This window comes from Aspergillus udagawae (assembly GCF_001078395.1).
Source record: "Aspergillus udagawae IFM 46973 DNA, scaffold_2, whole genome shotgun sequence".
Taxonomy (NCBI): domain Eukaryota; kingdom Fungi; phylum Ascomycota; class Eurotiomycetes; order Eurotiales; family Aspergillaceae; genus Aspergillus; species Aspergillus udagawae.
In genome coordinates, this window is record NW_025091265.1 from 287834 (window position 1) to 313712 (window position 25879).

Genomic DNA, 25879 nt, shown 5'->3' on the forward strand with positions numbered 1-25879 from the left:
CTGAAGAAACTAGAGAGAAGCAATGGATTGAGAGTATTTAATAATATAGGACAACCTGATGATTATTGTTGATTGTGCTCGTGAGGGGGTCCTCCGTCTTAGGTCCCTTGCAGTGTTCGTGAACCACTGATTGTCCAATGGCAGATCCTATCCACATCAGGAGATCAGAGTCTCCTTCCAAGTCCGAATTCTAGGCGAGTGCTCAGTCATCCATATGGCTCAAGTCCCGCGCCCACATTTCCTCTTGTAGCTAGCAATTCCCCTATGCCGCCTTATTCGACACATCCAAGTCATTATTCTCACACAGCGGTCAAATAATAGTCTACTACCCCATACCTTGATACTACATACTCTAGATGCAGCATGTCAGTGGCTGGAGTGCGGTGATGTCCACAGTGGCGAGAAGCAACTTGGTACCTGACTTGACCTGAATGCTTAGCTGCGTCGGAGCCCTAGAGTCTGACCATCTTGATGGCAGTCAATCAGGGGAGAGAGCTCTACAGTCGTGTCACACAAGGAATCACATCGTCAAATGAGTTTAAGCGCACCATTGTGGATGGGTTGTCCAGGAACAAAATATTGGCCAAAAAGGAGGAAAGAGGAATATTAGTAAGGAGTAATATTAACTTGGAAGGAGGTAGTTAAGTACTTGGATGTGATCTCACTATGGACATTAAGACAAGAAATATGTCTCAGACGATCAGTCATAGGCAGTCTTGATTAGGCATAGTTCTTTTGGGCCAATTTGAAATGAATGCAGTTAACTACACTGTACTGCATATGAGAAATATTCTGAGTATATCTTGTGTGGGTTCAAATTTTTCAACACATCTAAAGAGCTTGACATGATGATGCATCTCTGTCACCTGTCATCACACCATGCGCATAATGATTGCTTAGTGAGAATTCTGTCCCCCCAAGCGAGAGAAAAACAGTTCTCAAATCAAGACCAAATTACCAGGCTAAGCTCAGTCAAGCTAGTCAATCCTCTTGTTTCTGATAGTTACTGTATGAATAATACCTTTGAACTATAATACAATACAATACCAGAGAATATGGATGGGATTGATGATTCGTCTACTCTGTATCAGCCCCCAAAATACGGAGACCGTAGAGGTTCCTTAATCACGGAGGTAACTTACCGTTTGTAACTGACTTCGGTAATTGTAGGGTAACCTACAGGGCCCATTTTCCACTCCTGTTCTAGGAGCTTCGGTTCCCTGACCCTTAGCTTCAAATAGTCATAAACATACCAACCACAGAGAAATTCTTGAGCAATTATTAGCAAATGTCTGAGAGATGGATACACCAGGTCCACTTCGGACCGGTGCTCGGCTCCTCGGTTCTTAACTGGAGATCTCGTATTTCAGTCGCTGACATCCATGGTACGTCCTCTGTAAGTTTGTAGGATTGTATCTGTCGACAAGGATGGGAAATTAAAACTGCAAAGCTTGCTTTTTAGCAGGATAATCCTTACGGAGTACAAAGTAAAAGAGAGAATCGAGTCTGTGGCACCATCCTCGAAGTTAAGATACGAACAGACTCAAGAGCTGCTAGTGTAAGAGACCAGGGTCTGGAGTTGACACTTTGACCGACTCCAACGCCACCGTCACTCCATCACGCACTAGTGAAGTAGTCACTGGGGCCCCTGATAACAATGTTATGGTACCCTGTAGATAGGTAGTCCATGGACCTGGAAGATCCAGTTGATAAGTTCATAAACAATTTTTGCTCCAGATGGTTCGTGAATCATGAAGCCATGCCTCTACGAATGGAGGACTTTCCCCATGGTATGCTGAGGAAAAAAACATATTCGATATAATCCTCCTCTCCTGTAAACTGAGGCACCCCTGAAGGCATCTCAATCGATACAATAATATGATACGGACATCTGACCCGATACGGCGAAGGATGCAACCATAGCAAGATAACAGTCTTGGCAGAACTGGTCCTCACCATTCTCATTGGACTGCCTGGCCAGCAATGCCCCTGATTGAAACCCGAGGATGCTGTTCAACCCCGTCGCTCGTCGCGATTCGTCGTTGTTGACCTGATAATGAGACAAGCAGACATCATCGTCCAAGATATGTGTGCTGTCATTGCAGATTTGTACGCCAAAGTCCAATAGGAAAGCCTATTTTCCTTCCGGGACATTACTGTAAGACATTTGTTTCAATCTTTTATCCTCCTTTATCCTTCGTAGTGGACATAGTAGAGGAACTATTCCCTACAGTCCCAAACCTTCAACCCATCAACTTCAACAAGCTAAGGAAAAAGCCCACAGTCGCTCGATAGAATCAATAATGACTGGGTATCAAGAACATAGACCCTCGGCTAAAGCAAAAAGTTTTCTCGTTCTTGGCGGAAAAAGTTACACAAACGGATCGCCCGGAATGGCCATTACCGAAGATTTAGCGATCACCCATCCTGTCACCAAAGGGGAATGGATACGGAGTACAAACAGCACGCTCCACTACCTCTCAAGTAGCTTAGCTGAAAAAAAAAGATTATTTATAGTATCCGTATTGTGGCCTCGATCTGGTATTGAGAAGCGATTCAACGCCTTATAAGTGGCTTGAGCTCATTGGGCACAACCGTAGGGTTCTAGTACCAAATCGCGGACCAGACTCGAGGAAATCACCGTTGGGCTCCACTACATACCCACTTTGGCCCATGGAACAATCAATCGAAGGGTCTGTTGATGGATCTTTTCACGCTGTTACAGAGTAAGCTTTACGAAATGGAATGACCTCTGTATTCGCTGAGAAATGCTGGCCTCACCGGAATTGCTTTTCTGCCTGTTTTTGCTCTTGGCAACTCTGTTTCTTGGGATTGAGCATTCAGCTCTCAGCCACTGTCTCCTCTTGTAAGATACTTTCCAAAAATCTGAGCAGTCGGATTGGTTGTCTGCTGGGGCTCTGCCTTGTGGCTTTCTGGTCCACGACTTTTATCAACTTAGACCGACACACGGTTCGAGCCGCTTACTTCCACACTACAGGATCCAATCTAGTAAAAAGGAGAGTAAAGCAAAAAAGAAAAAAGAGAAGGAAAAAAAGAAACGTGGGAATGAGAAAAGAGGGACCCAACGAGGCTGAAAACTCAAGGCTGTAACGATGGACGTGAAGACTGAAGAGGCGAAGAGAAGACCCATGAAATCTTATATGGAGAGTAGGACAGCTCTTAAGTTGCAAGTAAGATAAGAAAGACATCATCACCATATGCTGAAATAATCCCCTCTTTTGCCTGATTCCTTCTTTGCTACTCCGTACTTCTACTCCAGTTTGATATAACGGCTCTAATACCCAGTCCGCTGCAGAGACAAGTCGTAGCATCTGGGAGGATCCGCATAATAATAGGAGAGGATAGTGTAGGAGTAGAGCAGAACAACAAGATACTACTACCTGCACTAATCCTATCACCATCTTAGCTCGTCATGATATTAATAGTCTATTGACAGCAATTTCGCTTGGTCAGTGTGTCTGTCTTGTCTGAGTATTATTATTTCCCCATTGAAATCCCGATTATTTGTTTGATCTCTTTTCTTTTTTAGAAACTTTGATTCTCCTCGTTTCTTCTCTTATTCTTATCCTCAATCCTTCTCAACTCCCCTCCTCCTCCTCATCCCCTATCTTTCTCTCGTTGTCTGTCGTTTCTGTCGTTTCAGCTTTTTTGGAGAGGAATACTCACTCGCTTCCCATCCAGCCTTTCGTTTCGTCGGTTGTGCATTTTCCCTACATTTTCTCAACCCGCCGTTATCGCCATTGTCGATCGCTCGTTATCAGTACAAACAAGCAGCTCATCCGACATTCACGATTCAAAACGGCAAACGAAGAAAAAGTTGCAGGAGAAATTCGGCATAATCAGAACTGAAAGTCGCCAAAAGAGCACATTTAACATTTAACGATATTCCTCCTCCCGTGCATGGGTCGATTCCCACGTATTCTTATCCACCGCATAGCTCAGAGGCAGCGAACAGAATCCACCACCCACGATGAAGTGGGGATGGACCGGGGCGTTGCTGGCCTGGTTTGCGACCACCGCATCATGCTGGCCGTACGATGAGAAGCTGGTCAGATACAACCTCAATGAGAATAAAACCGCCACAAACCCGGCGGACTACTGGGGAGAATGGCCGGACCATAAGTACTTCCCCTCCCCAGAGAACTGGCGGTTTCCGTTTTATACCCTGTTTTTGGATCGATTCGTGAACGGTGACCCGGAGAACGATAATATCAACGGGACACAGTTCGAGCATGATATCAGCTCCAACCAGATGCGTCATGGTGGTGATGTCGCGGGTTTGGTCGCTACTTTGGACTATTTACAGGGAATGGGAATCAAAGTGAGTTTCTCGGCTTGATTGCGGCATATGGCGGAAACGAGATGCTGACTCTGACAGGGCATCTATCTTGCTGGAACGGCCCTCATGAACCAGCCCTGGGGCGCGGATGGTTACTCTGCATTGGATACAACGCTTTTGGATCAGCATTTTGGTGACATTGAAACCTGGCGCAATGCGATCACTGAGATCCACAAGCGGGGGATGTATGTGGTATTCGATAACACTATTGCTACGTAAGTCTTCCCAGACCTCATTCTCTGCGTGCGGACTGACACAATACAAGCCTCGGTGATCTCATCGGCTTCGAAGGCTACCTCAACACCACCACCCCATTCTCGGTCAAGGAGCACAAGGCGTTGTGGAAAACCGATCGCCGCTACGTGGACTTCGACATCGGCAACGACTACAACGCGACGTGCGATTACCCCCGTTTCTGGTACGAAGACGGTTTCCCGCTTCCCGCGGACCAGGCCGATCAGCTGGTGGGCTGCTACAACAGCGATTTCGATCAGTATGGAGACATTGAAGCTTTCGGTGTGTTCCCTGATTGGAAGCGTCAGCTGGCCAAATTCGCGTCCGTGCAGGATCGTCTACGAGAATGGGTTCCTAGCGTGCGAGAGCGGCTGATCCGTCACTCTTGCATAATTATCGCCTCCTTGGATATCGACGGTTTCCGGTACGATAAAGCCACCCAGGCCACGGTCGATGCGCTCGGCGAGATGTCCATGGCGTACCGGGAATGTGCCCGCGCCGTGGGTAAGAACAACTTCTTCATCTCCGGAGAAATCACCGGTGGTGATTACTTCGGTTCCATCTACCTCGGACGAGGCAGGCAGAAAAACCAGTGGCTCGATGATTCCTCCGAGGGCCCTAAGATGACGAATGAGTCTGGTGCCCACCATTTCCTGCGGGAGGCCGGCCATGAAGCCCTTGATGGTGCTGCATTCCACTATTCCGTTTATCGATCCCTTACCCGTTTCCTTGGGATGGACGGTAATCTCGCTGCCGGTTTTGATGTCCCTCTGAATTGGGTCGAAATGTGGGGACAGATGCTCCGGTCGAACGACCTCGTCAATGCGAACACGGGCAAATTCGACCCCCGGCACATGTACGGTGCGACCAACCAGGATGTCTTCCGGTGGCCAACTTTGCAGTTGGGTATTGAGCGGCAGTTGTTGGGTAGTTATATCACGACAATGCTCCTTCCCGGTATCCCTCTATTGCTCTGGGGTGAGGAGCAGGCCTTCTATGTGCTTGATGCCACCGCTACCAACTATATTTATGGTCGTCAGGCCATGTCCCCTGCAACCGCCTGGAGAGACCATGGCTGTTTCAGTATGGACTCCTCGCAGTACTACCAATGGCCGATTGATTCTGGCCGGAAAGGTTGCCAAGATGAAACGGTCGCCTATGACCATCGGGACCCTTCCCACCCTGTGCGCAATATCCTTAAGCACATGTATTGGTTGCGTGAGCAATATCCCGTTCTCAATGACGGTTATACCCTGAACAAATTGTCCAACTTGACCGTACCAATCCACTACCCGGGTTCCAACGAAACCACCACTGAGACGGGCATCTGGTCTGTGAGCCGCGAACTCGATCTCGAAGTGCAGAAATTCGACTCCGATATGAAGAACTCGCCTATCTGGATGATTTACCACAATGACATGAAAGATAGCACCGAATACAAGTTCGATTGTACCAATGATACGCATGCTTTGGTCGCTCCCTACCCTGCCGGCACCGTCGTCAAGAACTTGTTTTCCCCCTTCGATGAGCTCACATTGACCACCGGCCCGGGTCAACGAACTTTTGGAAATGAAACATTGTCCATTGGCTGTTATGGCAATCTGACCCTCAAACCATTCGAGTTCCGGGCCTACGTACCGAAGAAGTGGCATTTCATGCCTGGCCCGATGATCACCGGCTTTGAACCTGGCCACGACCATCCCGTTCCCTCCACTGTTAAGCCTGACGCTTCTGAGAATGTGCTTATTAGGCTGTATTTCTCCGAGGAGATGGATTGCGATGGGGTCACCAAGTCTATTTCCCTGACCTCCTCCACCGAGTCACTACAAATACCGTCTATCGACTCCGGCTCGGTCTCTTGCGAGAAAGTTAACCAGACCACCTCGTGGACTGCTCAGATCCCTAGCCGCTGGAGGTGGTCGGCCAATTTGACCAATGTCTACAACGGTATCCACAAAATCACTGTGAAGGAACCTAAGAGTAGCAGTGGCAACGCCTCCACCAACGCCACCGACCACTTCCTTTTCCGCATTGGCCAGGTCGATAATCCGATGGTCTTCACCAAGGCCAACTACTCAACTAGTTTGCTTCATGAGTATGATAATGGGACTCTGTTCATCCAGCACCATGCCGCAGGCGCGGATAAATACCGCTACTCGACCAACTGGGGCACGACCTGGTCGAGCTGGACCAAGTACAATGGCGGTAACGACACCATTCAGGAAATGGAGTGGCACGGCACTAAAGAACAGCAGTGGGAAGGCAAACACGTCCGCGTGGAATATTGGAGCAGCTTGACGGGTAGCAGCGACTACTACCAGGAAGGCGATGTGGGCTGGAACCACAATGTGCCCCGTCGATTCCCGCATATCCATTTCAACGGTCCTTTTAACCAGTTTGGTTACGATGGCGGCCTTCCCAACAAGCTCAAGCTAGACACCACCAGTGGACGATGGAAGTACCACTTTACCTACGAGTGGCCCGCACGGGCACAGATCAACGTCTGGGGGATCAACCCGGATGGCAGCCCGGACCAGAGTTGGGTTCTGGGCGACGTTGACGGTGACCACGTTCTGGACCGAATGCCCCCGTCATCTCTATCGGCGACCATGATCAATATTACCGATCCTCCGCCGTCCCCTCATCTCTCATGGGTTATCTCTATCAACGACGCCACCATGCGCTATACGCTGGAAGGTGCTGGAGACCAAACGACGCAGATGGCCATGTACATTCTCTTCTGGATTGTGCCCCTGCTCACAGGCGTGGCTTGCGTCTATGTCTTCATGAAGTCCTTCTACCAGGTGAAGTTCAACCAGGTCGGTGTCAGCGAGAAGCGCACGCTCATTCCACTGGCCCTCCGGCGGAAGCTGAAGCGTGCTCGCAACGGCGAAGGCGAGGCGATGAACCCTTTGATGCGTCTGGCCAACAAGTCCGGTTTCATCCAGAGCTCGACGGATCTTGCGGCCGGCGCTGGGGCTTCCAAACGCCGCATGGTGCTCATTGCCACCATGGAATATGATATTGAGGACTGGGCCATCAAGATCAAGATCGGTGGTCTCGGTGTCATGGCTCAGTTGATGGGCAAGACTCTCGGCCACCAGGATCTCATTTGGGTCGTTCCTTGCGTCGGCGGAGTGGATTACCCTGTTGATCGGCCAGCGGAACCCATGGTTGTCACCATCCTGGGCAACCCATATGAGGTCCAGGTGCAGTACCACACTTTGCAGAATATCACCTACGTTTTGCTGGATGCGCCGGTTTTCCGTCAGCAGTCCAAGTCAGAACCCTACCCACCACGTATGGATGACCTCGACAGTGCTATTTACTATTCCGCGTGGAATCAGTGCATTGCTCAGACTATCAAGCGGTTCCCCATTGACCTTTACCATATCAACGATTACCACGGATCCCTGGCACCTCTCTACCTCCTGCCGCAAACAATTCCCGCCTGTCTGTCTCTACACAACGCTGAGTTCCAGGGTCTCTGGCCCATGCGGACTGAGAAGGAAAAGGAAGAGGTTTGTTCCGTCTTCAACCTGGATAAGGAAATCACCCGTCGATATGTCCAGTTCGGTGAGGTTTTCAATCTGCTCCACGCCGGCGCCAGTTATCTGCGTGTCCACCAGCAAGGATTCGGTGCTGTCGGTGTGTCCAAGAAATACGGTAAACGGTCGTACGCTCGGTACCCCATCTTCTGGGGTCTCAAGAAAGTCGGCAACCTTCCCAACCCGGATCCATCAGATGTTGGCGAGTGGAACAAGGAACAGGCCCTCGCCAAGGGTGAGGACCCGCCTGTCGATACGGAATTCGAAGCTGGTCGCGCGGAGCTCAAACGCCAGGCTCAAGAATGGGCTGGCCTGGAGCAGAACCCGGACGCTGACCTCCTGGTGTTTGTTGGTCGATGGTCCATGCAGAAGGGTGTGGATCTGATTGCGGATGTCATGCCTGCTGTTCTCGAGGCCCGTCCTAATGTCCAGCTGATCTGCGTCGGCCCTGTCATCGATCTGTACGGCAAGTTCGCTGCCCTAAAGCTGGATCGTATGATGAAGGTCTACCCTGGCCGCGTCTTCTCTCGTCCTCAGTTCACTGCTCTGCCCCCCTATATCTTCTCCGGTGCTGAATTCGCCCTCATTCCCTCTCGTGACGAACCGTTTGGTCTGGTGGCCGTCGAATTCGGCCGTAAGGGTGCTCTCGGTATCGGTGCTCGCGTCGGTGGTCTCGGTCAGATGCCTGGTTGGTGGTTTAACGTGGAGTCAATGTCCACTTCCCATCTGCTCCATCAGTTCAAGCTGGCGATTGACAGTGCCTTAAACTCGAAGCCAGACGTCCGTGCTAAGATGCGTGCTCGTTCAGCCAAGCAGCGGTTCCCTGTCGCTCAATGGATTGAGGATCTCGAGATCCTGCAGTCTACATCTATCCGAATCCACAACAAGGAAGCCTCCAAGTCCAGCAATCGTCCCGTGACCCCTACTGGTCCCATGACACCTCGCGGATTGGGTGCTATGAGCCCAACCCTACCCGGTAGTGGAACTCAGACCCCTGTTGGCATGCATTCTCGCGAAACCAGCTACGTGAACCTGAGGCAGTTGGCAGAGATTGGCCCCCAGCAGCGCGATACCATCATTTCCTACAGCAACAACGCTGGCCGGGAGATGACTGAGAAACCTGCTCCGGGATTAAGCCGTAAACTGTCGCTTGGTGTCCGTTCCGGCCCTGGTCATCTCAACCGTCCTGGTCGGCGTGGACAGCAGGACCTCGCTCTCCCCGATCGCACAGATGTCGGAGATGTCTCCGATATCGAGGAGGAGAGTGACGATGACTTCATTGACCACTACTACGGCGACGACGAATATACTCTCACGCCCGAGCAGGCCGAGGAAGGTCGCCGACTCCAGAACAATCCCCAGTCCCAAAGTGGACGTGCCACTCCGAGAGAACTTACCCGCTCCGCGCAATTCCCCTCGAGCCCATCGGTTCATTCTGACATGGGCCTTGCTCCCCCCACCCGGCCATTCCTGGAACCTGGCAATCGTCTGAGCAGTGCCTCAGTGCTGTCCGTCGATTCCATCGTTGGTGACAAGAAGGACTTCAAGCTGCAAAAGGTGGATCCTTTCTTCACGGATAGCCATGGCGAGTATACTCGCTTGTTCGAAAAGAGTCTGGAGGGCTTGAACGGGACCAACTCCGAGTCGCAGCTCTGCATCGAGGAGTTCCTGGTCAAGAGTGAGAAGGAGTGGTTCGACAAGTTCCGCGATGCCAAGTTGGGTCGCCTGAACTCGCCCGCTCCATCTGTCTTCCGTGGTAAGCGCGGTCCTTCGCCTGTGGATTCCTACTACGGGGATGACGCCTCGTCGCGTATGAGTCCGGATGATGAGCAGTCCCAGGAAGATGACGAATTTCTCCTAGGCAAGGACTACGTTCCGCCCACCGGTCTGCGCAAGTGGATGCAGCTGCGCATCGGAGACTGGCCAGTCTATTCCCTCCTGTTGGGCCTGGGCCAGATCATCGCCGCCAATTCGTACCAGATCACCTTGCTGACCGGCGAGGTTGGTCAAACCGCGGAGAAGCTGTACGGAATCGCGACCACGTACCTGATTACCTCAATTCTGTGGTGGTTTGTCTTCCGCTACTTCAAATCCATCGTCTGTCTCTCTGTCCCCTGGTTCTTCTACGGTGTGGCATTCCTTCTCATTGGCCTCGCCCATTTCGAGCATGATGAGTTCACCCGGGGATGGATTCAGAACGTCGCCAGTGGCTTCTATGCGACCGCTTCCTCCAGCGGGTCGATTTTCTTCTCCCTCAACTTTGGTGATGAAAGCGGTGCGCCGGTCAAGGAATGGGTCTTCCGTGCCTGTGTCATCCAGGGCACGCAACAAGCTTATGTCATCGCGCTGTGGTACTGGGGGTCGACGCTCACCAAGGCCTCGAGCCAGGGCCTCCTCAGCCCCGAGAACAACATCGCCAACACTTGGAAGATGACGGCCATCTGTGTCCCGATTGCCGTGCTCCTGTGGGTCATAGGTCTTCTTATGTTCTATGGCCTTCCCAACTACTACCGCCAGAGCCCTGGTAAGGTTCCGTCCTTCTATCGCTCGGTGTTCCGCCGCAAGATCGTCATCTGGAACTTCGCCGTCGTCATCATCCAAAACTTCTTCCTCAGTGCCCCTTACGGTCGCAACTGGAATTGTAAGTCAACTTCATCTGTCAAGTGAATCGAGATACTGATGCCTGTTACAGTCCTCTGGAGTTCAGCCCACGCAACGACCTGGCAGATCGTAATTCTCTGCATTGTCTTCTTCGGTTTCGTCTGGGCCGGCTTCCTTTTCGCCCTCAGCCACCTCTCCAAACAACACAGCTGGATCCTCCCCGTGTTCGCCTGCGGTCTTGGGGCACCCCGCTGGGCCCAGATCTGGTGGGGTATCTCCGGCATCGGCTACTACCTCCCCTGGGTTGCAGGTGGGTACACGGGCGGCGCCCTGGCATCCCGCAGCGTCTGGCTGTGGCTGGGCGTTCTCGACGCAATCCAGGGCCTGGGCTTCGGTATGATCCTGCTACAGACCCTGACCCGCATGCACATGTGCTTCACCCTCATCGTGTGCCAAGTGCTGGGATCCATCGCCACGATCTGCGCCCGAGCCTTCGGGCCCAACAACGTCGGTCCGGGCCCTATCTCGCCCGATCCCACCCTTGGCGCGAGCGCCGTGGCGAATGCGTGGTTCTGGATCGGCCTGATCTTCCAGCTGCTCATTTGGTAAGTTTTTTGATCCTGTCTTTCTCTACCTCCGAACATGGCTGATATCGTTGCAGTGCTGGGTTCCTTCTCTTCTTCCGCAGAGAACAACTCTCCAAGCCGTAAGGCACTACCATCGCTCCTTAACGATTTGATTTCCCTGTTGTTGGCATATTTTGCATATACATGCTTCCTGTATAGATACGACATTTTGCATATATAGATGTGTCATGACTACCTCGCTGGGTCTTTCCGCCTGTGGCTTGATGTCCGGAGGTCAACGAGGGTATGACCATGTGTTTATAGAAAGTTTACATAATACTTAATCGCGTTTTACCGGATCCAGTAGCTCAAGTCTAGTCGAAATGATGTGCACACAGTAAGAAACGCTGTCGCTGAGACTCCTCACATACGATCTCGCTAAAGCCTTAGGGTAATAATATGGTTGAGCACAGATTCTGTGTGGTCTATGAAGATCTTAGTAAGGGGATAGTGGGTATTGATCTACACAAATTGATAGAGGACACTATCTCTGGAAGATGCCTAGACCCTCTATGGTTTGCTTCCTTGTCCTAGCCACATGTACCGCCATCTTACACTCTCCAGATAGCTAAGTCATTGTAAATAAGTTGTTGATTCTGGTCTCCCCAAGTGTTATCCATGCTTACCATCCATGTGGACTGTAAGAGACATGGCAGTAGCTCAAGGCCTGGCCGAGTCTTGGTACAACCACCTACTAATCAACAATGAGTATGCTAGATGAGGCAAGAGATTCTACTGCCTAACACATGGCCAGCCCAAATCACCAGGTACTCTTGCTCAGTGGACTAAAAATAGGGAGGACCCTTGAAGTATGCCAAGAGATTACGGAAGACGATTCAGCGTAGCGGGACGAGCCTATTTGTCCGTAGCCAATCATTACATGCTAACCAATACAGCTAGGCCGATTTTGGCTGGTATATTACGGTTTCTCGCATTTTCGCATTTTCGCATCGCTCGTATTCCCCACTGGTTAAGCATGAATCCAGCACAGCAGGGAGCGGAATCATCTGGATGGAGATGAATGAGTCCAGATGCGAGTGCGAGTACGGGTATTGAACCACTGAATTGGAATTTTCAAGGCAGCAGCATTTACTATGGCGTTTGTTTTAGAGCACACAAGGGGAAATGGTGCAAGACGTCGACTATATATCTACTCCTTGTCCCATAGATGACATGACTCCTAGGAACTACATCAACGCTCAGTGCAAGGCTCTTACTATTGTCAACTAACTCAATCCTCTCCAATCTTTTCTCAGTTGTCGACTCAGAAGCCATGGCCTCAGACAAGGATAACATCTACTTCTACCATCCGTCCCTCGGGGCATCCGTCCTCTTCACCATCATCTACATCATCCCTCTCCTGTACCAGTCATACATGACCTTCATTGTCCCCCGGAAAGCCCAAACCGCACGAACCAAGTACTTCATCCCGGCGGTCGTCGGCGCCGCCCTCGAAGTAGCCGGGTACGCGCTCCGCTGCGCCAGTGTCCAGAAACCAGCGGATGTCTCCCTGTACGCCGTCTCCAACACCCTCATTGTCATTGCCCCGGTCTTCGTCTGCGCGAGCCTCTACATGCTTCTTGGAAAGCTGGAGATTAACTGCGCGGACGGGAGTGTCAAGAAACCCGCGAATTTTCTGCTCCGGGGTTCGGGTAGATGGCTGCCGTGGATGTTTTTGTCGTTGGATATCCTTGCGGTCCTGACGCAGGGGTCTGGGAGTGGGATTGCGTCGTCGGGCAACTGGAAGGGGTCGACCAAGGACACGGGGATTGGGGTGTTGATTGGGGGGTTGGTGTTGCAGATTGTCACGTTTGCAGCGTACCTGGCTATTATGGTCTGGTTCCATTGGAGGGCGACGGTGCAGGGTCACCAGTTGCCGCATGGGGTTCAAATGGTCATGAAGGGGGTTTATATTGCGGGGTTCTGTATCATGGTGAGTGCAGCTTAACCTTTGAAAGCAAGATTGCATGTTGGGGATTGTACAGATGCTAACGGTGAAAAAGCTCCGCTCTATATATCGAGTGTTTGAATTTGCCTTTGGCATTAATTCGTACACGTTTACGCATGAATGGCCGTTGTATGTGCTCGAGGCTGTTCCGATGCTCGTCGCCTTGATGGTCTTGGGCTGGTTCCATCCCGCACGGTGGTTGGCAAAGTCTGGGCTCGAGGGAGAGGAGATCTATTCTCTGCGCAAGTCGTCGTCCAGACGACGTAACACCGAAGAGCAATCTCTAGCTTGAAGATACGGGGCAAAGGATGACATGGACGGGATTTTGTATTTCTCGATGCTTTGGGTTAAACGGAGGGGCAGTTGGCAATGCAAACATTCCAATGCAATGATGTCTATGAACTTGATTGTGATTATTGCACTATTTGTCTCACAAAAGCTATTAATAGACGACATGACATGCACTGCTCTCGTACCATGGTGTCAGTGAGTTCAATCCAACACCCGAACCCATCCAGGTTCTGGACACCCTAACCATGCGATGGTCTCCAAGTCAACGAACTGGGCATGCAGATCGGGAATTGCACTGTCAGACCGCGTACCGCGACTGCTTCTCTTAGTATTCTCATCTGCAGCTATGATTTGCGTCGGTAATTCTATCAAGTCCCGTATCGAAGACGGTAGCTGGCGATATATGGCATCGGCCCACTGATGGATGACTGAGTCAGTGGTTAGGGATGTCATGTGACTCCGCTCGTGCAGCACGATATAAACCGGCTGCATAAAGCACTCGATAACAAGGAAGTACATGAACAAAGCTCGCGAAACGTGGTTCGCGGGCGCGATGAACATTAGAAACTCCCGATTCTCGGCTTCGTACCACACGGCATAGATCCTGGTGAGGCTGACAAATGCTGTGCGGTCGGAGACTGCGAGAGCTGCAAGCGTCTCTCGTAGCGCTCGATAGAAGCGGTGATGTATGGTGCTTTGAAAAAGAGGTTGTAATCTGTCTATTGCCGCGAGAAGGCTGTCGATCAGGAGGGGACTGCTGAGGGGTTCGTTGGCGAGCCCCATGGCTACATCGACCGCCTCTTTCGCTGTAGAGAGATGGAATAGCTGGCTTGTCTTGTATTTGTCCATGATACAGTTGGTGATGACTCCGCAGCCGCGGACCATGACTGCGAAGTCGACTAGGCCATCTTGCATGTGGTATGCCTGGAACACAAGAGCATAGCAAGTGGCCAGGATGACGTCCATGTCGGTTGTTGTGCATTCTGGGCCTTTTCCAATCGCTGTCGATAACGCTTTTAGAGCCTTGCCTCTGTGGATGATCGCCGTGGAGGAGTACTCCGACCCATTAGGCGAGACAAGGGAGTAGTGAGTAGCTCCTAGCGCCAGGATCGCGTGCATCAGATGGGGATACTACGGTGGAAGCATCAGCTATAAGCCCATGGTACCTCGGCAAGATCATCAATAAATCACCTCAGGAGCATATCTGGGTATTTCGGTCGCCCATGTCCCCTCACTCCCAAAGGGCAGATGTGGGCGCGCAACGACGAGGAAATGATGGAAGAATCGCAGGTCGTCGCCACTAAACGGAATGACAGCGAGTCCTTGTGAAGGTGATACTTGCTTGCCACTCTGTGATGATGCTACCAATGCATCTCGTCGCGACGCCGGTTGCTTCCCTGCACCAACCCATTCCCGGACTTTGGATGGATAGACACATTCCATGTCTCGGTACATGCAGTTTTCGCATGCCGGCTTGGTTTCTTGACACTGCACTCGTTAGTGAACGTCGTTCCTGGAATCTGCGGTTCAAACGTACCTTTACCCTCCTTGCTCTGCAGTTGTAGCAGCCCCAGCGAGACTTGGTATGTGGTCGTTTCTGTCTCTGATTAGTCATGGCCTTTCCTTGTTCTGCCGATTGAGACCTCCGCCGATCTGGCAACTCGGCCTTATTTGAAGCTTCAACATCCGAAGGCAAGGGCGAAGTTCTGGACCCTGCTTCTACTTGAATATCCATTGAGCGTATACTAGATATCAAACAATGATAATACCGATGGAATACTGATGGACTTGTCGAGATAAGCATATTTGATGAACAAAGATCGTTGATGTAATCCAGGCAGCAACCGAATTTGACGAATACGAGTTTCCTCGGCCTCCCACCAATAATAGTAATCATAGTGAATAAGCAGCTGTCACTACTTTGACTCATCGGAGCCAACCTTTCCCAATGCAACGGTGAAGACAGCTTAGCTCTATATCACTTAGAAAGATGTCTGGATTCCGTGAGCTCTATTAAAAGTCTCGTACCTGAAATCGACACAACTGACCAATCCATTAAATTCGCCGCCCCTGTTCAACGAATCCCATTTCCTTCCCCGGTATGAGACTCCTGTAATGCGTCCCCTATATTGACAACCGAAACCGCTCCCTCGAGCTTCTTCGATGGCTCAGTATCATCCAGACGACGCGTTTGAACTCGTTTTCTTCTGTGATGAACGCATCCCGGAAGCGACCGTAATAGTATTCGAGAGTATACCCGTCCGCTCGAAGAGGGTGACGAGGCCCCGGCAGGCTGAGGATTGACCGCGAGCTTGCCCTTGGTGCTATGATCTTAGTACCTAGCCGGGGCCAGATACTGCCTCATGAAGTTCAGGTGCACAATGGAGGTCTAAGAGAGGCACTTCCTATTCTCTCGTCCCGCAGCCATCATGGGAGCGATGGCATTCGGACTGGAGGCGTGAGGGACTGACATTGAGACAAAAGTGGACAGTCTATCTTGCGATCTGCTACGTGCGTCTTTCAAACGGCTGCTTCGATGACATCCATCATCTTTCCTATCTTCTCCTTACACGTCATACAAGGTATGGATCGATTTCACAAACTCTGGAACGGGATCATCCTTCAAATCGTAAAGTCATGCTGTGATTGAACCAGCCTCGGCAGCTTCTTGCAAATATCCCTTGTGGTCAACGTGTTCAACTATTCTATGCGAAGATCACAGAGGCAGTGTTGGTGTCTGGTCCATTGACCGGCCATGGGATTGATGAAAATTTCAAGTACGTAGTCGCCATATGCTCAAAAAAGACCTTCACACCGTCGAAGATCTTCAACTTTCTTCTCGCCATTGAACTGCGTAATTGGATTACAGTTCAGCTGAGCGTGGATATGTCTGTATTCAAGCTTATGGAAGGTCGGACGATTGCGGATGTTGCAGAGGTGGTCGTGAAGAAATGCCGTCCTGTTGCAAACGGTTTATGAGTTGAGACCATGCAGACGGGAATAGTTTCTGACTTCTTATGCTTCGATCTTTTTTAGACTGGATAGTATCAATTATGAAATCAGCTGTTGTGGATAGAGCCGTTGCGGTTGTGGAAGTGGGATTGTTCTGTACTACGTCAGGTGTTCATTCTATGTTATATCAAGACTGGCTATCTGTAAGACACACTCACACAAGTTGAAATCAGACTATGGGTTGACATGCATCATGCGGGGCGCATATTTCCATCCGGGCAATATGTCGAAAACAAGTGCAAAAGAGGAATGATCACCCCAAGATCGTCCAAAACTCCCCATCTGACCCTTACATGGTGTCTTCTGGGAAAGAGCAGCGTAGCTCGATTTTCAAACAACGATGCTCTTCGGTATATGAAGGAGACCAGAATCCCCGAGTCCAAATCCAAACCATTGCCAGAGAGTAGACGAAGATGGTCCGTCATCCTTGCAGGTGCCACGTCAACACGACCCCCCAGTACTAAACCTCAAAATACCCCACGGCCATAGCGATTACCAACCGCGCAATATTAATCCCCGCCATGGAAGTTGACGCTGAAACCCTTTTCAACGCACTCGGAGAGCGTTATGAAGACGCCTATGCCGATAATCCCGGGCTGCTCCAAGTCACCGAATATGTGGTGAGCAACCTTCCACGCAGTAGCCATGTCCTCGACGTGGGGTGCGGAACCGGCAAACCGGTCGCTGCAGCGATCGCAACGGCCGGTCACACCGTCTACGGCATTGACATTGCTGAGAACATGGTGAGAATTGCTGCCAGCCAAGTTCCAGGGACATTCTCGAAGGCCGATATGCGAACCTACACTCCTCCGGTCAAGATGGACGCTGTGTTTGCAATCTACTCTCTCTATCAGATTCGACCAAGCGATGTTCATAAAATGATGTATCGGTTCGCTGAGTGGTTGAAGGGGGATGGGATCCTGGTACTTGGTGTGTCGCCTTCCTCGACCCTTGTGGGAGGAAAAGGCGTACATGACCCCGTCTGGGATTGTATGAGGTCTAAAGGGACGTGGATGGAGAGGCCGGTGTTCGAGCTGTACTTTTCCCAGACGGCTTGGTTGAATCTACTTCGCGAAGCTGGATTTGCCATTGAGCGGGAGAAAATGTTCGACTACATATCCAAGGACCCCAAGCATACGCGTTCTGAGACTCATTATTTGATCGTCGGGAGGAAATCAGTGTCACATCCGTTGCTGGGACCGTATCCTTTGCCTGAAGGCCTTCCGGGAAAGTCAATACGCAATGAGTCGGCTTGGAGACGGCTGCAGGGCCACCTATTCTTGACGGATGATGAGAGGATGAAGATATCCTCTATGCTGGAGGGCCATCGAAGGGTCCTGGATATTGGTGGGGGGTTGAAAGGTGAGCTATTAATCATTCTTCCTCGCTATATGCTGACTTCTGACCCTCGCAGACTTCCTTGGCAAGGCATCAGCAAGAAACAAGTCCGTCGAGACTTTGCCTGCCCATTTCAACAACCTCCCGTACCCAGATGCCCAGTTTGATGCCGTCATTGCATCCATGATTCTCGACCATGTTGATGATCTCCGTCGTTTCTTGCTAGAAGCCGTTCGCGTGATTGACAAGACCTCATCAAATGCGCGCGTCATTCTGATCCAGGGCGCACCATATAATGAAGTCCAGAAATTGAAAAATACCGTGTGTACTCCATTGAGCGGGAAGGACGCGGGAACAGCCCATCAGGGTCTGCTTCTTCACTCCTCCAGGAAGATACTGGCGGAGATCGGATTCGGAAGGACTTCCCTCCATCCTCTCAGTACTTCTTATTCCTTCGACGAGAATCGTCCATCCAATCGGAGCAACGAAATCGCCGAGATGTTGTACAATGTCTGGTTTCCTGGCGAGAAAAAGCATGAGCAGATGAAGCGGGAGTTGACCTTCCCGATAGAGAATCTTCTGCATGACCATCCCGGTTTCCTCCAGAATGAATTAGTGATTCTGGAAGCCGTGTTAAATGATCATTAAGTCTGTATGCGCACAGTTGAAAAAATACCCTATTGTCTTTTAAAGAGGATTGTTTACGTATCTAAGGCAATCGAACTACGAGACTGATCCATGAAGGTTGTAAAAAATAGACACCCCGCTGAGCCAAGGTGCCATAGCAGAACATGAATAACAAAACCAGATTCATTGTCCAATACACAATTGACAACTATAGTCAGGAGCTTCGCGAGGTCCCTCTGCACTCAAACCTGGGCACTCAGCGCGCTTCTCGATGCGATCTAACATTTCCTCTTTCTGGACCTACAGTGGTCTGATCTGCGCACTGATTAGCTCTGAAATCGCCCGCCGCCTCTCCCTGCTACAGATGGTCGTTGAGAGCACAGACCCCAAGGGAATAGCATACACCATCTCTATTGACTCCAGTAATCTGTCTGTGATAACAGGGATCTCTGCATAGGACTACTCCCTAATATGCCGCACACTTACCTCTCTAACTGCCAAATCCGAGCACTTCCAGCGACCGGGCCACATTATCCCAATTAAGGCGACGAGCGGCAGAGTGCGCAAGAGAAAGTGATATATAGAGGTAACAGTAGACTTTTGCCATCTAGCAGGTAAATTGCATGTCGGTGTGATTAGGGAGTTGGTAGAGGATGGTATAATAAGACATAATAGGTGCTTAAAGTTCGGCAAGGCATGGGGAATTAAGGTGTGCATAATTAAAGATTTAGTTGAGTATCTTAAGAGGATAGAGGGACCTATTTTAAATAGGAAGTATTAATCTCTTGATTAATATTCTATCATCTAGTTCTAATAGTTTCTCTTTTAAATTTCTCTCTCCTCTCATGTACTCTGTTATATTAAGTAAGTAATGTTATTATGGTGGACACTGAACTGCGTAGAAACATAATAAATTCCATGCATTATCATTTAGGGATGTTTATTAAGACTATGACAATCAACATGAATTTTTTTAACGTACGTCTATATAGCAATGTGGCTACTTCTAATGATTCGGAATGGACGCTCAGCCGGCTGCTTGATGTGTAAGTGAAAAGAGTCTATGGCTGCCAATCAACCACCCCCCTACATAGTACCTCTTCAGTACTTTGATAGCAGGCATCCTGACCGTGAGGCACAAGGGCCTGACAAAGGCTGGATTGACTTTACGGAGACTAAGGGGGCATGTCGCGATGCTGGTCATACCCATTATGCCTGGGTCAATGATCACATATGGGACCACTGGTCTTATATCCACACACTAAACTTTTTATGCACGCTTAAAGCAATTAAACTAGCAAGTTACAAGTAGTTATGTGGGCGGGTTGACTACCTTAACAAAATATATTAATGTGGCGGAGTGGCCCGAAGAGGCCACCATTCCCCTCTAACCTCCAAGGCGTTATTTAACTCCAACTATTAACTATCACAGAGCATCTTGGTCAGTCAATTCAGACCTTTTTTTTTTTTTTTTTTCTTTTTTTCTTTCTTACTTTTTTTCACAAATACGGCCAAGACGATTTCTACACTAGTCACAGCCAGCTGTGCCTCGGTTCCAGGTATCTTCTAAGCACTGCCCGTATCCACTCACCTCGCCCACCTCACCCACCGGTCACCCATGCTGTCACCCATGCTGTCACCCATGCTGTCTCAAGCCAGGATCATCTTCCGCAAGCTTCGTGGTATTGGCAGCCGTGGTAGCCGTGGCAGCGAGCCCGTGCCATCAGCGCCAGCCATGACAGCAGAGAGCGAAACTGTTGACCCACCCCCTCGCGCCATCCATATCAGCGACTGGAGGCAGTCACCCACCAAGCTACCCTGCAATCGCGGTCAACAGTCCATGTCCATTATTGTCGTGAATGCCAAAGGCGCCGCTGATCGCACTCGTCTTTATGAAGTATGTGCCCAGTGTAATATGCTCTGAGAACCCCCAGCTGAGCTTACCCTGCGTGGTTCATTAGCTACTGGGGAGAGAGAAGGATTTTTGGCCCGAGTTCGACGTTACATTGGACGACTCTGGCACAGATTTCGTTTGTAATGGTTACCTCTACAATGTCCACTTCACCTCGGCCAGCGGTCTGGCGCGTTATTCAGCGATGCTCTCGCTCTATCAGCATATCCCCCTCATCTTCACATATGATGCTTCATCAAGGGAATCATGGGACGAAATGGTCACCGCGTATGAGAGCATGCGCAGCCGCTGCAAAGATGGGATCCACCCCTTTCTTGCGATAATGATTGCCGCTATGGGTGAAGGTGACGGTGATTTCCCTGTGTCGCATGCAGAAGCCGAGGCGTTTGCAGCCCAGCGGGACTGTCTATTTGTCAAGGGCTCACCCACAACTGGGCGCGGCCTTTGCGATGCAGTCTGCTCACTAGTTGAGCTGGCGTACGGCGCTCGTGATCAATATACTACGGATAAGAAGGGTCAGACCCAGAGGATCAAGAGGGCGAACGCAATTGCGGCATTATTCCCAGCTAGGGATGCCTAGCTCAAGACTGGCATCATCATGTATGGATGGATGTGATATACCGCCGCCAAGACGGTCAGTAAATACAGCAAATATATTCAGTGGAATCCTGCTTTACCTACACTTGGTTCGCCGCTGTAGTTCAGTCGCCAGTCTTGCATCTTGACTCAAGATGAGCCCCTGTCTGCATACTATCTATGAGAAGCTACTCAAGGGGAATGCGTATCCTGTCATGGGAGCGAACTACCTGGTGATACATGGAATGATTAATAGTGAGTGGAGTTAGGCCTGCCTTTCCTGCTTGCTGCAAAGGGGTCGGCTTCGGCCCCTCTTTATGGAGTAAATGCCGCGCTTTTACATCTTCCCTAGATCGATCTCTGTTCCTCCCTGAACAAAGGAGACAGGATGGACCCCTTTGGGCGACTCCCTTGGTTTGCCCTGCAGAATATCTTGTCCTCTCTCCCGGATCTACCCCTCGCTCCACAGCTTGCACAACGCGACCCCCGAAGTCGCAGCATTCCTGCACCGGAACAATGGCCTATTCGCGCAGATCGTGGATGCAATCATCGAAAATACGGACCGTGAAAGAGGCCTGCTCCCATTTGTTCAGCGTGCCGTAAGGCAACTGGTGATCATCTGGACTGAGCAGTCAAGAAGGAAGCAGCCAAATGACGACAACGAACAAGAGACCGATCCGAATGTCCTCAATAACCTGCGATACCTCGTGGAACCGTATATCGACGTACAGACACCCATACCGCGGACCATATCACCGTCGACACCAGCGGCTGTTCTCTGTCAGCTGCTTGCACTAATGACCCGGCTGCGCTGCCTCGTGCATGCATCATTCCACGCGATGGTCGCAAAGTCTCTCCGGCTGCGAATCGAACACTTACTGAAGAAAGCCGCGTACACCAATATATATGGGCTTGGACTCGGCCATCGCCCGCAGGTTCTCACATTCTAGTTGTAATTTGTCTTTAATCTCTTGTAAAATCTTGGGTATTAGCATCAGCCATTCTCAGGATGGAGACAAGGAAACATAGTTCTAGCGCAGTTCACAATCAATCAGCTCTTTCAAAGGGTATCATAGAACAAAATAGCTGAATCTCTTAAGCAATCAAGCAAGGTCCATCTCGATAAATATCCTTCACAGGCAAACAAGCCAAACATCACAAAAATGACAGACAAGATCGAGGGTATCAAATTAAGTTAACAAGCAACAACGTTTCCTCACCAATCGTCGAGAGCAAAGTCCATCCAGTAACTGAAAGGTCAACACATGTTCAACTGCTCGGATACTTCGTCTAAGGACGACTGCAGCTTCGCATACTACACAGATCTCATCCTCGCCCAAGGGCGCTCGTTGACCAGGTATCCACGAAGCGTGCTCGACGATCCTGCTTCAACCTCTGAACGGCTCATCTCTGCAAAACACTTCAGAATCTCATTCTCCTCAAACAAGAAAGCAAAGAGGAGCGGGGTTTGCCCCTGCCTGCACAAGTAGGCGGGCCAAGGTCACTGAACGCAGCACGGCAGCGAAATGTAGAGGGGTGAGTCCGTCGTTGTCTTTGATGTTCACATCTGCTCCTCTCTGTATGAGGAGGCGCACCATCTCCTCTTGGCCTGCTTGTACAGCAACATGGAGGGGAGTGCGTCCTTTTGCATCTACAGCGTTTATATCATCTCCGTGTTCGATGAACGTGAGAGCAAAGTTGGGATATCCGAACTCTGCTGCGTCGTGGAGAGCAGTGCGCTCTTGACGAATCTGCTTCTCGGGCCTTTCGGGCTCCTGAGCCCTGGTGCTGTGGTCGAGCTTGGTCTGTTTAATGAACTGCTCAAGCTCTTGCGGACTGGTCTGGTAGGAGAGCCTTTCCTTGAATCTGGACTGCATGGTGGCTGTTTGAGAAGCTCTTTGCGATGGATGTTGCATTGGGTACCACTTTATTGATGAGGCGTACGACGGCGAACGAGCAAGTAGAGTACTGAGAAGAGAGGAGAGAGAAGAGAACAATGAGGGACGTTCTCAGTCATCTCTTCTTGGGGATGTGCAACTCACAGTGACGTATACTGGTGACATATTGATGACAGTGTCATGTGATATCATTTACCCTATATCAGGAGTTCCAGCATAGCAGATAATCGGGGCCTCAGGCGTCGGATAACTACATGAGCACTATTCCCTTTATTGCCTTTATCGCATGCAGCCCGGACTATAGTAGGGCCTTTAAACTAATCAACCACCTTCTCATGGTGGTCTGAGAGCCCAACAAATAGTTAAGAGGGTGATAGGCTCTCCGAACAACTTGGGAGAGAGCATCAGCTCTCAGCTTCCCTGATTGTCTAAGGGGGAGATAAGGTACATCAATATATCATGCCCCGATCCAGGGATTGATTGTTGGGCTATCATAATTATCAAAACTGGTAATATACATGGCTGGGCTTTGGGTTGAACGGACTAGAACTACAACGGTTTATGCTAGCTTTTCCAAACTTCGATGGGGATCAAGGATTGGCCACTAATCAAGATATATACTAACTAGTGGCCGCTAATGTCTGTGTGCCAGGGGACCCCTGGGTGATCCTTGATAGTCAGGGTGGCTGCCAATCACAAACATAATCACACCAGGTGGAACGGAACGCTGATTGGCTTGTTCGGCTACATGAAGCATTTATGGAAAGGGGCTCATGGGTTGCTGGAATCTGCTATCCAACAACGTGGATCCGATGAAATGATTAAACAATAGCATAGCAGATACTCGCGGTGTCAATAACGTTGAGGAAAGGAGAGGAATATTATGTACGCATTAGATATGAAGCTGTACAATTGTACACTTAACCTTCAGCTTGCACGGGCCGTCCTTTCTTCAACGTGGCCTTTTCACCGATCCAGGTGAACAAGACACGTGTAGGTTGCTTTGGTCAGCGATACGGCGGTGAGATGTCCACAGACTTCTACATCTGGCAATTGACATTACAAATCATGTTATTCTAGGTTTCACTGGAAATTCTATTGCTTTGTAATTCAGATGGGTTGAGAACATTCTACTCGTATTGATGGCGGGGCTGTGATGTTGATCGTGTTGGTGAGCGTTCGAATACGTATAAATGATCAGGACGTGTCCATGATTTAGCAAAAGAACAATTACAACAAAGATCCTAGTCTCAATATACACAATCACTACTTCTTCCACTTCAACTGAAGCAAAATGACCTCCTCTCTCTACACCTATACCGTCCCCACCTACCTCAAGGGCCTGGAAACCCTCACCCTCCTCCTCAAAAAGGCTGAAGACTATGCCAAAGAGAACAACATCCCCCTCTCCGACTTCGTCGAGGCCCGTCTCTACCCAGACATGAAGCCTCTGAGCTTCCAAGTTCAAGCCGTCAGCAACACTTCCAAGAACTCCGTCGCCCGACTCACGGACACCGAAGGCGTGGCTATGGAAGACAACGAGACTACCTTTGAAGAATTCTACGCTCGCATCAACAGGACCATCGAGGTGATCAAGGCCGTTGATCCTAAGCTCTTCGAGGGCAAAGAGCACACGGAGTTCCATGTGAAATTTGGCTCGCATGAGGCGACTTTTACCGGCGAGTCGTACGTGAATCGGTTTGGGCTGCCGAATTTCTTTTTCCATTTGAACACTGCGTATGCGATCTTGAGAAGTAAGGGTGTGCCGATCGGAAAGTTTGATTATCTCAAGTATTTTAATTCGTGATCTACTGTGTGGTGTTTTGTAAGTGGAATAAGTGGAATAGGCAGGATGAATCATAAGTCGTTACACATTATAACTACTACAAATACAGATTCTGAAAACAAATATGGTATAGTACATTGCTTGAAACGATAAACAACCACTATGTCCTCCCATCGTAGATGACCGGCGTTTGATCAGACATGGCCTGTCCTCGTGAGTGGCATTGACATGGACAGCCAGGTCAGAGTCAAAACTTACGTCCAAGAGGCTTCGCTCTCTTTGAGATGGACTTGGCCTGATACTGCTTATGCTTGGCCAGTCGCGCCCTACCAAAGCCAATCAGTGCTCCCGTACGGAATACCGCTGGTACACAGCCAGCAAGAACTTACTCTTCAGCCGCCTCGTACTCCAATCGTTTCACATGGTCCTTGGCTTCGCGCACCGCCATCCGGGATTCCCTCAGAGCCCGATCGGCCGCTTTCTCTGCAGACTCGGCCCGGAAAACCTGCTCTTTGGCCGCCGCAATGGAGGGGTCTTCATGGTGTCGGCCGAGCAAACCGCGACGCTGGGTGTGTCCGCTCGAGTAGCTACCCGAGGAACGGCGAGAGGAGTAGCTGGAATGCGAGTTACGACCACCGAATAACCCGTGGCTGCGTTGGTTGGGTTCCTCGATGCTACGGGCCGAGGAGGAGGAGCTGGATACTGAATTGCGGTGGAAGAGAGGCATGTTGCTCTTACTGGATGAGATAGAGGGCTCGATTGATTATGATTGCTTTTCTTTGAGTGGGTGATAGGCAAGGATGAGAACTTCAATTCATGATGAACAGATTGTGCGATAACTATATAGACAATCTGTATCCAGTGTGACGTCAAAACGATGATCGCACAACAGCCACCATCATCATCCTGGTACGTATCGTGGTGTGCTGCCCTGTCATTATGAGCACGACGCAATATATATGCGCTTCGTTGATTTGACGGCGGTCATATTCTCATCAAGTCTTCCTCGTTGGTCCTTCCATATCGCTCGATCGTGGTCTTTTGCTTTTGTGTCTGACATCATCATCCTTGGCCTGGTTATCCTCATTCCAGAAAACCGCCAGTATATAATCTATACCGTGT

General features: G+C 50.1%; 9 protein-coding genes across 9 annotated transcripts; 6 read left to right on the plus strand and 3 right to left on the minus strand.

Moving 5' to 3' along the window:
- Positions 1-3991: 3991 nt before the first annotated feature.
- ags1 (alpha-1,3-glucan synthase Ags1) lies at positions 3992-11453 on the plus strand (the record flags this gene model as incomplete). Its single annotated transcript, XM_043287385.1, has 5 exons — positions 3992-4342; positions 4400-4575; positions 4626-10783; positions 10835-11348; positions 11405-11453. The coding sequence occupies 5 exons, from the start codon at positions 3992-3994 to the stop codon at positions 11451-11453; spliced, it is 7248 nt and encodes a 2415-aa protein (XP_043143320.1).
- A 1189-nt stretch (positions 11454-12642) lies between these two features.
- On the plus strand, positions 12643-13609 carry Aud_002417 (RTA1 domain-containing protein; the record flags this gene model as incomplete). Its single annotated transcript, XM_043287386.1, has 2 exons — positions 12643-13302; positions 13373-13609. The coding sequence occupies 2 exons, from the start codon at positions 12643-12645 to the stop codon at positions 13607-13609; spliced, it is 897 nt and encodes a 298-aa protein (XP_043143321.1).
- Positions 13610-13809: 200 nt separating this feature from the next.
- Positions 13810-15343, minus strand: Aud_002418 (Zn(II)2Cys6 transcription factor; the record flags this gene model as incomplete). Its single annotated transcript, XM_043287387.1, has 3 exons — positions 13810-14739; positions 14800-15096; positions 15146-15343. 3 exons carry the CDS (start codon positions 15341-15343, stop codon positions 13810-13812), a joined length of 1425 nt encoding a protein of 474 aa, XP_043143322.1.
- A 1798-nt stretch (positions 15344-17141) lies between these two features.
- Positions 17142-18606, plus strand: Aud_002419 (uncharacterized protein; the record flags this gene model as incomplete). Its single annotated transcript, XM_043287388.1, has 2 exons — positions 17142-17982; positions 18035-18606. 2 exons carry the CDS (start codon positions 17142-17144, stop codon positions 18604-18606), a joined length of 1413 nt encoding a protein of 470 aa, XP_043143323.1.
- Positions 18607-20203: 1597 nt separating this feature from the next.
- Positions 20204-21077, plus strand: Aud_002420 (uncharacterized protein; the record flags this gene model as incomplete). Its single annotated transcript, XM_043287389.1, has 2 exons — positions 20204-20482; positions 20547-21077. 2 exons carry the CDS (start codon positions 20204-20206, stop codon positions 21075-21077), a joined length of 810 nt encoding a protein of 269 aa, XP_043143324.1.
- A 384-nt stretch (positions 21078-21461) lies between these two features.
- Positions 21462-22023, plus strand: Aud_002421 (uncharacterized protein; the record flags this gene model as incomplete). The annotated part of the gene is made up of 2 exons (XM_043287390.1): positions 21462-21487; positions 21543-22023. The coding sequence occupies 2 exons, from the start codon at positions 21462-21464 to the stop codon at positions 22021-22023; spliced, it is 507 nt and encodes a 168-aa protein (XP_043143325.1).
- A 489-nt stretch (positions 22024-22512) lies between these two features.
- Aud_002422 (ankyrin repeat domain-containing protein) lies at positions 22513-22950 on the minus strand (the record flags this gene model as incomplete). Its single annotated transcript, XM_043287391.1, has 1 exon — positions 22513-22950. The coding sequence occupies one exon, from the start codon at positions 22948-22950 to the stop codon at positions 22513-22515; it is 438 nt and encodes a 145-aa protein (XP_043143326.1).
- Positions 22951-24265: 1315 nt separating this feature from the next.
- Aud_002423 (DUF1993 domain-containing protein) lies at positions 24266-24778 on the plus strand (the record flags this gene model as incomplete). Its single annotated transcript, XM_043287392.1, has 1 exon — positions 24266-24778. The coding sequence occupies one exon, from the start codon at positions 24266-24268 to the stop codon at positions 24776-24778; it is 513 nt and encodes a 170-aa protein (XP_043143327.1).
- A 226-nt stretch (positions 24779-25004) lies between these two features.
- Positions 25005-25484, minus strand: Aud_002424 (uncharacterized protein; the record flags this gene model as incomplete). The annotated part of the gene is made up of 2 exons (XM_043287393.1): positions 25005-25083; positions 25147-25484. The coding sequence occupies 2 exons, from the start codon at positions 25482-25484 to the stop codon at positions 25005-25007; spliced, it is 417 nt and encodes a 138-aa protein (XP_043143328.1).
- Positions 25485-25879: the final 395 nt, after the last annotated feature.